Genomic DNA, 13,179 nt, shown 5'->3' with positions numbered 1-13,179 from the left:
CGCGGTTGCAATTTTACCGATGTCTCGAAATAGTTTCATTGCTCGACACAGTCCAACGGGAGGCCCCCGCGTGTACAGGCTCGCGTTGCAATCTTGGCGATCGCTGCGATATGCAGTGCGAGTAATGTCGCTATGCCGCCACCTCGCTGGCCAGATTCACCGACCGTCGGAGAATCCTGGCAAGACGCGGACGAACCGTGTGCTGTGCACAGCGACGACAGGACGTGGTCTACATGCGAGCAGCGAACGAACATCGAAAAGAAGGAGAGACAACGCGACGGCAGGCACCGAAACGAAGCAGCGATTGTCGCGGTGGGCGCACTAGGGCCGATGCCGCGAGTACGTTCATCGTCGCATGATCCCGGAGCGAAGACAGAGTCGGCCGACCGCGCCGGCAGGCAGATTTCGAGCGATCGCCCGGCGTATCTGGGAGACATGTAAATCAGCCGGGAGATTGCCCAGCGCGATAGCCGTCGGGAGGCGGCCGCGTAACGAACACGAAGGAGGCCGTGGCAACGAAGAAGCTCGATAATTAGCCCCGAGACTGACTGTGCGCGAGGCGCAGACGGCCGAGGAGCGCGCATCCTGCAATTAGCCCCGGCGGTCGATGGTCGTGGCCGGGTGCGACCGGCGGCGGCGGGTCGGCAAGGCAGAGCCCGCGCGGCCGAGCCCCAGCCGCGCGCGGCGAGGACTGGCGCGGCCCGGCGGCCCGGGCCGGCGCGGGCGGCTCGGGCGCGCCGTAAAAATCGCCGCGGTCGTCATTTTGGGGCGGCGCCCGGCCCGCGAGGCCCCGCCCAGGCCAATGGGCGCGCGCGCGCCGCTCGCCGCGGCGGCCGCGCCCGCCGCCCCACTCCGGCCGCCGCCGCGCCGAGCGAGCGCGCGCGACGCCGCCGCCGCTCAAAGCGCTCCCAGTCACAGGCCCGCTCTGACGCCTCGGTGCACCGTCGCTCGCTGCTTCCTCTCTGCCTGTCTGTCCGGCGGACGCAGATCGTTTGGCACGCACCAGCCCCGCCGCGAGCCAGGATGCGGCGGCCAGGCGGCGAGTGAGCCAGCGCGCTGATCGGCCGCGGACCCTGGGACATGCGGCGCGCGAGTGGTGTCCGAGTTGTGCGGTGGTGTTGACGTATTGCAGCAGCGAGTCGCCGTCGGCGCCGACCAGCCAGCACGCTGCAGCGAGACGGCTGCGCGATGTGCAGCACGGAGATGGCCGAGGCCGCGTACCCGCTGTCGCCCGGCGGCGCGGCCGCGTCGGCGGGGGGCTGCCAGCGCCGGCGCAGCGCCTCGCCCGGGGCGCGCGCGCGGCCGGGCTCGGGCGAGCGGCGCCCGGCCGGCGGCGGCGGCGGTGGCGGCGGCGGCGGCGGCGGCGGCGGCCTCGACGACGACGAGATCTCCGTCGGCTGCCCGAGCCCGCTGCCCCTGGTGGTGCAGCCGCGGCCGCGGCGAAGGCGCCGCGTGGCGGGCGAGGCCGAGGAGGCCGAGGAGGCGGACGAGGCCGACGGGGGGGCGGACGAGGCCGAGGAGGCCGAGGACGCCGACGAGGAGGACGACTCGAGGTACGGGCGCCGGCGGCTCGGCGCCGAGCTCACCTCGCTGCGCCCGGCCGAGGAGGAGCAGGCGGGCGCCGGCGGCGAGCGGCGGCGCCTCGGCTCCGACGACTACTTCAAGCCGCTCAAACGGCTGAAGATGGTGCCGCTCCAGCAGCAGCATCAGCAGCAGCAGCAGCAGCAGGCCCACTCGGACGAGGAGGAGGAGGAGGAGGAGGAGGCGGCGGCGGCGCGCGAGCGCGGCGTCAAGTCCTTCAGCATCCTCGACATCCTGTCGCACAGGCCCAAGGCCAAGATTGTGCGGCCGTGGGACAGCGGCAGCGGGTGCAGCAGTCCGCCGGCCCCGCGCCAGCCCGGCCAGGCGCCGCCGCGCGGCCGGCGGCCGGCGCCCCTCGGCCTGCGCCAGCCGCCCGCGCAGCCGGCGCTGCTCGGCCTGCCGCCGCACCAGCACCAGCTGCACCCGCTGGCCCAGCTGCCGCGCGACCTGTCGCTCATGGGCGTGTCGCTGGCCTCCATGTCGGGCTCCATCAGCGAGCCGCCGCTCAGCAGCTCCTCCTCGTCGGGCCGCAGCTCCGTCTCGGACTCGGGCAGCCCCGACCCGCTGCTCCACCAGCACCTGCAGCGCCAGCAGCTGCAGCAGCCGCACCACCCGTACGCGCTGCACCCGGGCCTGCAGGCCGGCCAGCAGTCGGCGCTGCGCAGGAAGGCCGCGCAGCAGCAGCAGTCGCAGCAGGCGGGCAAGCGGGCGCCCGGACAGGGCAGTCCGCTGGACGCCCTCTTCCAGATGACCAGCAAGACCTTCGACGCCGGCGAGCACAGCCAAGGTAGCGTACCAGTCTCGCGCCGACGGGAGCCGGACGGCCGGGCGGCCGGGCGTAAGCCAGGCAGCCGACGGACGGCGCGCGGCGCGGCTTTGGAGCGGCGCGGCCCCGCACATTGTTCGTCGGCGCTGCGCGTCGGCTTTTTAATTGTCCTCTTGCGGCGCGCGAGGCCCTTGATGTGTTTTGTTGGGCCTTTGTGTTGGCAGGCGGGCGCAGGCTAGGAGCGCTGCCGATGCGCAGCCAATTGCCCGTAAAGCCCTGACAGTAAAATCTCGCGCGTTTTACGAGCTTGTTTATAGATGTGTCTCGGGCTGCAATAAATTTAATTGCCGAAGCGCGCCCGACCCAATTTCTCGTGGGCGAGCGCTCGGCCGCGGGAGCGAAGAAAGCGGGCGGGAGGAGCGGAGCGGCGGACGGGGCGCGGTGTCGATTACGCGCACGAGGATCCCTGCCGTCCCGATGATATCTGCGGCAATTGGCCGGCGATCGAGGCGCGGAGGGCCGAGCGGCTACGTGTTCCGACGGCTGCCATTCAAATGAGATTAGCGAGCGAGCGAGCGGCACCGGCGCACGGTAGCCCCCCGCACGTATTAGCAATTTGGCTCTGATTATGATATCCTTTCTCCCGCGCGCCTTCTACTTATCTCTCCTCGATCCGAGCGCTGGGCGGCCGGGCACAACAGCCGCGAGCCGGCCAGACGGCACTGTTATTAAATTATCCGGCAGCGTTGCGCGCGCTCGGCAAAAATCAATAGAGCCATTCGTTGCAGCGCCCGGACGGGCAAATTGCGCTCCGCGGATCCGGAATCGGCCAGCCGGCGGCGGCGCGATCGGCGCCATCGGCGCGCGCTCTCGGCCTCGGCGCCACTCGCGGCGCAGCGCCCGCGAGCGCCTCGCCGGCTCGGGCTGCAGTCGCGAGCTCGCCGCGACGCCTGGCCTGCCTCGCGCGCTGCTGCTGCTGCAGGTCAGCTTGTTGTGACAGTTTGCCCGGGGCAAACAGACCTCCGTGTTTTTTGTCGGCTCTCCCGCTGTTAAGTGGCCCTCTTCTGTTTCGCCGGCTTTCCAAAGCAGAGGCAGCGCCAGCCGAAGGGAGATCGATTTGGAGCCTCTTTCTGGAGAGCGAGAGGGAGACGCTACCGCCGTTACGCGCTCCAGCTTTTATCTCTCTCTCTCTCGCTTTCGGGCCTGCTGGCGCTCGCCGCTCGCCGAGCCCGCCTTGCTGCTTCTCGTCTGCTCCCGCGCCCGTAAGAGCTGTCTCATTACTCGGAAATTACGGCGCAGGCTGTGCGCGGCCCTGCGGGGCGAGCGGGCGACAAATCGACGCAGTCGGGCCGGGCGCAAATCAATTCAGCGGGGAGTCCTTGGAGGGCCGGGCGCAATAACGCGTTCGGAGTCGAGTGTCGCGCGCGGGGCTGCAAACCGAGACGGATCGCCGACATAAATCGCCGCTGGCTGCGACAGGCAGGCACATCGCCCGGCGGGCGGAGACGCGCCGGCGACATAAATACGACTTAAGTCGCCGCGAGTTAATTGAGAATGATTCGAGGGCGGCGGGCGGCGGGCGAGCGGGGCGCGCGCCGCCGGATATTGGCGGCTCCGAGGAGCAATTTGGGCAATTGATTCGGCAGCTATTGAACGGCCGCCGGCCCGCAGAACGCGAGCGAGCGGCCTACGTGCCGAGAGCGAGCGGCCGAAGAAGAATGCAATAGAGCCATAAAGCTTTACAGCTCAGTCTCTGCCGCGAGACCATTGTTTGGCGTGCTCGCCTCGGCCTGCTCCAACTCTTAAAAGGCTTCCGTCGCGCCTCGTAAAAGCCGGCTCTCGGCTCTCGGCTCTCGGCTCTCGGCTCTCGGCTGTCGGCTCGCGGCCGCGGCTCGCGTGCAGTCGCGCTCGCTCTCCGCTTCCCGCGTCCATTGTGCTCGGCTGACCGGCTCGCATGCGAGCACCGCGGCGCGCCAGACGACGGCGGATCAGCGCCGCCGCGGCTCATTGTCGAACGAGGCTGCGCCCACTCGCGCTCGCCCGTTTCACATGCAAATCGACGGCCGGGCGGCGTGCTAATTGCGCGGCCGGCTCCGGCGAGGTGCTAACCGGCCGAGCGCGCACCGGGCGGCTCATCGATCCACGGCCGGCGGCGCTGCGGCGGCGCGCTCCGGGCATCGCGTGCCGGCCCCGTCCGAATCAATCCGCGGCGGCCGGACAAAGCGCGGCCCGCAGCGCCAATTTGGCCGCTCGCACATCCTCGCCCTTGTTCCCGGCCCCAATTGAGACGTACTCGCGACGCTGCGGTCTGCCTTCCGCGAAACTCGCCCGACAAAGGACGCGCCTGTCCGCGCGCCGCTCTCCGGGAAGCAGCTGCGGCGCAGCGCGCTCGCGCTCACGCGATCGATCCGGCGCGTCGCCGCGTCCGCCGGCCGCCGGGCCGCGCACCGGCACCGGCAACCGGGCCGCGCCCGCCGCTCAATTAGTGAATCCGATCGGAATGCAGCTGCGCGGCGGATCGTCCGGGGCACGCCGCCACGCGCAGCCAGCGCGAGATGTTGACGTTGGCGCGGCGCGCGACTTGGCCCGGCGAGCTTGTGTAAACCTAGGGGAGACTTAACGGGCGCCCCGCCGCGGCCGGCATTATAATAACGAGCGATACACGGAGCATCGAGCATCGGGCCGCGCCGATATTGAATTTCGCCCTTAAACAACGGCCAACGCACAACACACGCGATCCTCATTATCCGCTGCTCCGCGCCGGCTAGCAGCTCGTTAGTCGCCGCGCGGCGGCTCCCGGCAGCCAGCCGAGCTTGCGAGTGCGGTTCGTCTCGGCTCGTCTCGGCTCGTCTCGACTCGTCTTGACTCCGCGGCCGCCGCCGCCGCCGTCGCCGCCGCCGCCGCCGCCCGCCTTTTTCGCCCTTTTGTCCGCGCCCGTGCGATTTATGGCTCGCCCGCCAGGAATGCGGTGCAATTTGTAATAAAGCCGGAGCGCTCGGCGAGGGTGGCTGGGGGCTCGCGCGCCTCATTGTCTACTAGGTCGTTCGCGCTGCATACGCGCGGCCAAATCGCGCGGAAAATGGAAAAGCGGGCGCGCGCGCCGAGTGACAAACGACGCTCCATCTACGGGCAATTTACAGCTCGCTATTCCGTCGCCCTCGAGCGGGCGAGCGGGCCGGCCGGGGGGCGAGCCGCCGGGGCCGCCCCGTCGCAGCCCTCGGGCGCGCGCTAATCGACCGTCCGCCGCGCTCGCGCCCGATTACGCCCGGCGAGCCGGCGCTGGGCGGCCGCCACCGGCCTCGCGGGAGGAGGGGCGCGCGCGCGCCGAGCCGCGCCGGCGTCGTCGGCGAGCCCGAGCTCGCTTTCGGCGCGGCGGCAAGTTGCCGAGTCACACGCCCGGCGATCGGTTAGTCATGCTTCCGAGCGAGCGCGCAATCCGAGCAGCCAGCCGGGCGGAAAGCTGCCACCTGCTAACGGCCGGGATCAATTTTCGGCTGCAAAAAGCGGGGCGCGCCAGCGCCCGGGCGCTTAATAGAAATCTCGATGGAGCGGCGGCGCTGCCGCCTCGAATCGGGCATCTGCTCATCCGGCGCGTCCGACGCGCCGCCAGCGCCGCCGAGCGCCGCCGAGCGCCGCCAGCCCTCGATTCGATCGCGCGGAAAAAGCGGCTCGATCACGCCGCTCTCGGCGCTCCATTCGACGCGCCCGGCTCGGCACAGGTGCAGCAGCCGCGGCCCCGCGCCGAACCTAACGGAATCCTGCGGCCCGGAGCGGCGGCTCCGCCGGCAGCCGAGCACGGAACGCGGACGGCAACCCGGAGCAGCCAGCAGCTATTAAGGGCGCGAGCGCGTGTTGATACAGCTGCGCGCTTTGTGCCCTCGGCCAGCCAAGGCTGCGCGCTTGCGCAACGCCGTCCGCCTCGACTGCTCGTTGCCCGCGGAGCTGTGACAAATAAGAGCCTGCCGAGCCTCGATTATCCGATGGTTGTATCGTTTACGCGTCTCGCACCGCTTTCGGCCGGCCGGCTTCGACAAACGTCGTTATTATGCTCCCGTGCCTCCGTGCGTTTCACTTAGCTGCCGAGCCGTCGCTCGTCCCGCGCGGTCCTGCCGCGACGCCGTGCAGCCTCCTGCCGTGAGCCTGCGCCGGCCAGTGTGCGAGCCGATGCCCGCCTCCCTCTCGTTCGCGCTGCACTTACTCGGGATTCGGCCACCAGCGACGCGCCAGCCCGGAACAAGTGCGCTTGGCGTCTCCGTGCGTCGCGCGTTCGCGGGCCCGCCTCGGCTCGCGAGAGCACCAACTCGTCGCGAACGTAATTCATCCCGTATCGCGGACCAGATCGTGGAGCTCGGCGGCAATTTTGGAAAGGTTAATCGTGGCACTACCAATTCCCAGCGAACGCGCGCTCGAATTGGGAAGTGGTTTTCCACAAATTGCATTTAAACAGCGCGCGCCCCGCGAGAGTACCACTTATAATCCTGTCATTCGTGCGTTCGTCCAGAGATGCGCTAACGAGACGAGAAAATAAAACCGACGTAGTCGCCGCCGTAATCGGTCGATCGCGCGATCGCGAGAGATCCGAGCCTTCTGTCGAACGTGCTCGCGCGTTCATTCGTCAAGCTCGCACCGATCGCGACTGTATAACGACGCGGCGAACCAGTGCGAATGAACGAGCGTCGTGCCTTCGGAAGCCTCCTGACCGCGAGATCGACTTGATCGATCGATTAATCCTCCAGTTGTTTTCTCGCGCCTTGCGCTATGTAATTATAATTTCTCTCGCTAAAATCAGTCCATCGAAGTGTCTGGCGCGCTGCCGTTTCATTAAATGAATTATTATTTTCATCGGCCGTTCGCGTAATCGGTTGCGTGCGCACCGCGTCGCTATCCACGGATCGCGGGAGCGTTTCAGCCTTTTATTACCGAGATCCCAATCGCGTACGTAGCTCTCGAGCAGTCGAGGCTTCGTCGAACGCGTGCTCTTCCCATCGAAAATACTCGACGCGCGAGTTTTCACCGTCGAATAGCTGGCCATCGGCAATCGGTGGTCGGCCCCCGCTCGGTCCTCCTCGACGTATCCGACCAACTTTCCATCCGATCTATCGCTCCGAAAATACTCGGCAGAGTCGACTGGTCGTAAGAGCTCGTCCGGAGAGAAAGACTCGCGGAAGAATGCGTCGCGAGCATAACTCCGATATTTAGAGCGGAGCGTTCCTCGAAGTGGACCGGGTAAAAAAAGTGCTGTCATCGCCGAGTCGCAGGCCGTCACGTAGGTGGGCTAATAGCGGCGCAGCGGCGGAGAAGCTCGGCAGCGCAGTTAGATCTGTCGCTGGGAGGCATTTGTCGCGAGTGCGTCGCGTCCTAAATTAAGCCGCGACGCGCGCGGTATTACACTCGTAATAGAGCGATCGCGGCGAACTGCGGCGCGGGTCGGCGCGGGTCGGCGCGGGTCGGCGCGGGTCGGCGCGGCTCGGCGCGGCTCGGCGCGGCTCGGCGCGACGCGCGACCCGGTCGAGCGCGGGCCTCGGGTCGGGCCGGGCGCCGCGCGCGCGCGCGCTTCGCGGAACCAGCCGGGCCGGGCGTCCGTCGTCGGGTGCTCCGTTCGTCGGCAGCCGCGCGAGCACGGGGCTCGAGGCGAGGCTGTAAACTTGTCTCGAGCTGTGTTAGCGGGAGGACGAGCGGCAAAACAGTTAGCGGCTTCTAATTGCAGACGTGACGACGTCGTAACTAACGACCGGGCCGCGTGCGCATCTTTTCCGCTGCGCTGCCGCAGCTCCCCGTTCCCGCGGGACGGCCGGCGCTAACTGATTGATGCGCGCGCCGCCGAGTTGGCTTGACGGATAGCTTCTGAAAAGCGAACGCGCCAGCCGAGCGAGCGATTGGCAGCGGCTGCGACGGATAAAGACGTCGCGGACGGCTCGGGCGACGGAGACGCGCGCGGTAATTGCGCTAATCTGCACCACGTGCGGCCGCTGCCTCGCCCCTCGAAATAGCCAGCAGCCTCGCGAGGAGCCGCCGACCGCGCCGGCCAACTGTTCGGCCGAGCCGACCACCCGCGCGCGGGGGATCGCCTCCGTCGAGCGGTCCGCGAGCGGTCCGCGAGCCAGGCTGGTGGCCGGCGGCGGCTCCGGAACGACCAGGTGGGAACAGTGGGAACGATCGAGCGCCGCGGGACGTCCTAATGAAGATGAATCCCGCGAGCGGACGGCCCACCGACCGGCCGCCTTCCTTGATCGATTCGACGAAGCGACGGCCGCGCGTCCCCGCGGCTTTTCCGCGTAGGGCCGGATGCGCGGGCCAGCGCGGCCCCCGAGGTGCTCCGCTTTCGCGGCGGGGCGCCCCGGCGAGGGCGAAACCCGAGACGGCCTCCGCGGGCGTCGCGGCGTCGAGCGCGGCGTCGAGCGCGGCGTCGAGCGCGGCGTCGAGCGCGGCGTCGAGCGCGGCGTCGAGCGCGGCGGCGAGCGCGTCGCCGAGCGATAAATGGCGGTGCGCGCCGGCGGCGACGGAGAGATAGCCGCTTGGCAATTGGAGAGAGCGGCGGCCGCGGCGAATTGGCGAACATCAAACGAATTAAATCCCGGCGCGGAGCAGCGGCAGCGGCCGACCGCAGAAACTAATATCTCAGCGCCTCTTTCGCGCTCCTCGAGCGTTTAGCCGGCCTCGCGCTGGCCGCCGCGGCGCGTCAGCGGCTGCCGGCCGATCCCTCCGATCGGCTCGACGCGCTTGGCGCGGATGCATCGGAGTAATCGGCCGGCATTATTCCGTGTTGCAGAGCAAGCCAGCCACCTGAACCTGTTCAACAACCGGCAGCAGCCGAAGAAGAAGCGAAAGAGCCGGACGGCCTTCACCAACCAGCAGATCTTCGAGCTGGAGAAGCGCTTCCTGTACCAGAAGTACCTGTCGCCGGCGGACCGCGACGAGATCGCCGCGCAGCTGGGCCTGAGCAACGCGCAGGTCATCACCTGGTTCCAGAACCGGCGCGCCAAGCTCAAGCGCGACATGGAGGAGCTGAAGAAGGACGTGCAGACGGTGAACCCGCTGCTGGTCGCCCAGCACCACAAGACCTTCCTGGAGAACGTGCAGGACCTGGGCATCTTGAAGAAGCGGCCGCTGCCCGCCTCCTCCTCCCTCGACGACAAGCCCTAAGCGCCGCCAGCGCTCGTTCGCTTTCTCTGTATTATAGTGTAATTATCATAAATTATTTTACTTTACTCGACTCTCGTTCGCCAGTTCGTTGGCGAGCTCCGCAGGCTGTTGTTTAGATATTATCGCTGCCAGTCTCTGATACACCGTGTACATAGTTAGTCCGCGAGTACTGTAAATATCGAAGGAGTCGTGGCGCCCGCTCAGGGCGTCCTATCAGAGCTGCGCTGTTCGATGTGCATTGCGTCATTGCGTCATTGCGTCATTGCGTCATTGCGTATAAGCTATTTATGAAACTAGCCAGAACTTTGTCTACTGCGTCTAGGATAGATCTATATTATATATGATGATAACTGATTGTACCGTGTATATCGTCGATTGATGTGTCGCGTGGCGACCGATTGAAACTCGTAGAGTTGCATTGTTACATAGCCAAGTAGTGGACCTAGAATCGGAAGCCAGTAGAGAATGTGTACATAATAAATGGGAGCTGAACACGATGAAGCTGAAGATCAAGTAGAATCTGTGTGTATATATGTGTTTAAAGACCATAACCCAGCAAGCATCGAGTCCCCGATCCGCGCCCGAGAAAGCGAAACTTGGCTGCGAGCGGCGCGAGATGAAAAGAAATTATTGGGCAAAAATAGCAGCGCGAGAACTCGCTGCCGCGCGCTCCGCGCTCCGCTCGCCGCTCTCCGCTCTCCGCTCGCCGCTCTCCGCTCGCCGCTCGCCGCGCTGCGCCGTTCCGAGAAAAGAAGCTTTTTGAACGGCGCGCGGCTCCGCAGGTTCGCGCACGCGGATATAATTTATTAAGTCGCGCCTGTTGCGCGCCGCGAGTCTGGCGTTCGTCATGCAGCGCCTTCGAGCCGATTCCGCAAAGCTGCGCGCCTCCGAGTTTCCGCGGAGGCGCGCTCGCCGGGCCCGGTTTTCCCCGTCGGACCGCGCTAACGAACTGCATAGGTGGCAAGAATGCTGCGGGCGCGTGGATCGATCGGAGCGGCAAATCGAGTCGCGCGGGATGGGTTAATAGCTGTTAGCGAGCGAGAGCGGCTCTGGGCGCTTGATTACAGAGCGCGGCAGCCTCGTCTACAGGCCGCTCTCACCTCCGCAGCTCGGAGGCTCGGGAGGAAGGCCCCTGTTGCCGCTATTGCCGCTATTGCCGCTATTGCCGCTATTGCCGCCACGGCCGCATGTCAACGCGCGACGTCGCGCGCACGGCGGACAGGCTGCTTCTCCTCGCCCTCGGTGGTCCTCGCGGCCTCGGATAAATCAGCCCATCGTCAGCGACGCCCGCGCCCGCGTTATTGGCGCGTTATTGGCGCGGGTGGGCGCGGGTGGGCGCGGGTGGGCGCGGGCGGGGGCGGGCGGGCGCGGGCGGGCTAATCGCGCGAGGTGTGATTCCGAGGCGTTCGTCCGCGAGAAAGAGAAGGCGCGAGGCCGGCCGCGGCCTGGGACGGAGATCAAACGAGCCGACCGAGGCCGAGCCGCGCGGGGTGGTCTCTGCGCCCACCTCCCGTCTGCCGCCTCGCCGAGCCGCGGTTGCCTGCTCTCCTCGCGCTCGGCCGCTCGCTCGCTCGCACTCCCGCCACCTGCCTGCACCTACGTGCCGATTCATTATTCAAATCCGGCCGCCGACCGCGCGCCTCATCGACGGACGGCTTCATCGTCGGCCACACCTCGGGCCGGCCGAGCGGAGCTGCAAGGACATCCACGAGTGCGCCCGCGGCCAGTCGGTGGCGCGCCCTCGCGCGCGCACCCGGCCGCTCGAGAGCCGCCATAATTCTTGCTGAAATTGACAGGCCCTGAACGGCTCTCAATTAATGGAGAAGAATGGAACGGAATGGAAAAGGAAGGCCAGGCAGCGAGAGCGAGAGAGAGAGCGAGAGAGAGCGAGAGAGAGAGAGAGAGAGAGAGAGAGAGAGAGAGAGAGCCAGGGCTGGGGGACACAGAGAGGTGTCGATGCTCAGCAGAGAGAAACAGCGAGCGCGCGTCATTTTAATAAATTCGCTGCAAATCACCGGGAGGGAGGCGATTTTGAGTTGCAAATCGCGCGGCGCCGCGAGAACCGACAAAGGAGCCGCGCTCCGTTCAAAAGGACCGCTCGGCCCCCCCTTTCCTCGACCCTCCCCGCCCGCTCGAGCTCTCTGCCGCTGCTGATCCTTTTATTATTCTCGCTCTCTGCGCAAGTGCGTGCGCTGCACCACGCGATTATCATACAAACATTGATGGCTAGACCACGGCCAGGCCGGAAAAACGAGACAGCGCTCTTTCTCTGCGGTCACGACGTTCCACCACAGAACCCCAGAAAACAACCTATCGCTATCTACCGCTGCAATGCTAATCGCAACCTTTCCAGACCGAGTCAAACCTTTCTCATGCTCATTACTCTTTCAGTCTACCATGCCGTGCCTGCCTGCTTGGCTGGCTGGCTGTCTGGCTGGCTGGCTGGCTGGCTGGCTGGCTGCCTGGCTGCCTGCCTGCCTGCCTGCCTGCCTGCCTGCCTGCTACCTCGGTTCCTTCCACTCAAACTTTGCTCGGCTTTTCCAATTCTTACGCCATTCCCACTCAGCCTCGTTTTCATCCATGTCTATCTCCACCAATGTCCAAGAAGTCGCAATTCACTTGCGAATCCTTGCTAAATTCACCCTATCGCCAGAAGCATCTTGTATTTGTATCTGGTTTTTCCTTGCACTGGCGCCGCGTTGGAGCTTACGTAACAGTTGCATCGATAGCGACTCTTCAACCTTCGTCGCCCACTTTCCTAAATAAACTTTTATAATATTGCGGCCATACTTATTCCTTCAATAATAATGCATTCTTTGCGCTTTTCAAATCCGTCGTATTTATCAACCTTTTCAATTCTTGGACATTTACCGCGGAAACTTTATATCTACTTCCCGTCAATAGACGCATAAACTACAATCAAAGCAATAATACTATAACAAAAACAAATAAGCTTTTACGAACCCAATAACCCGTTGCAACTGTTTGTTCCCATGTCTCATGTCGAGGGACGTGCGATATTTTCATATCGAGAACACACCATCGGATGTTCTCACATAACAAGCTGTGCTCTCGAAATTTAGATCCCAAATAATGTAGTTAACCAAATAATAATAATAATAATAATAATACTTTTACCACATTAATTACATTCGATAAAGTCCAAATTTACATTAGTAGTAGTGATCGGAAAACTTTATTTAAAAATATTAAATTTTGCCTCAAATCCCGAGTTTTCTTTATCTTTTAAGTAATTACAATCAATTTTTTTTCTCTGACAATCAACAAGAAAAGTGCAAATAATCATTTCCTAACCACGCGGATAAGTCTAAAAAATCTATATTCATAAATGCACAGATCAAAAGTCATTCGGCAAAACGTACACGTTTCTTCAGAACGAAATATTATTCGTTACGAAATATAAAATTGATGATACCATTGTTGAATCGCTCGCCCCCAGCATCTATAATTTATAAATCCGATCAATGACTAAACGATTATTATTATTTAAACTTGTATGGATTTTTCTGGTAATCAAAATAATTTGTTCTCGTTAAAATCCTTACAAGCCGAATTGATTTTAAAATTTTGCCAACGTTTCAATGACGTTTTATACCACCATTCTCAAAGCCTACAAGTCAATCGAATGTAACGTTCTTGTGAAAAAATTTGATGCGTTATTGTTTCGT

At 63.9% G+C, this 13,179-nt stretch overlaps 1 protein-coding gene across 1 annotated transcript; it reads left to right on the top strand.

The window, feature by feature from the left end:
• Positions 1-921: 921 nt before the first annotated feature.
• Positions 922-9,996, top strand: LOC131671395 (GS homeobox 2-like). Its single transcript, XM_058947777.1, has 2 exons — positions 922-2,368; positions 9,117-9,996. The coding sequence occupies exons 1-2, from the start codon at positions 1,189-1,191 to the stop codon at positions 9,488-9,490; spliced, it is 1,554 nt and encodes a 517-aa protein (XP_058803760.1). The 5' UTR covers positions 922-1,188; the 3' UTR covers positions 9,491-9,996.
• The last annotated feature ends 3,183 nt before the right edge of the window (positions 9,997-13,179 follow it).

Source organism: Phymastichus coffea, unplaced genomic scaffold (assembly GCF_024137745.1).
Source record: "Phymastichus coffea isolate CEN01 unplaced genomic scaffold, Cenicafe_Pcof_1.1 PCOF00125, whole genome shotgun sequence".
Lineage (NCBI taxonomy): Eukaryota > Metazoa > Arthropoda > Insecta > Hymenoptera > Eulophidae > Phymastichus > Phymastichus coffea.
Note: the sequence above shows the minus strand (reverse complement) of the source record. Positions and strands in the feature narration are given on the sequence as shown.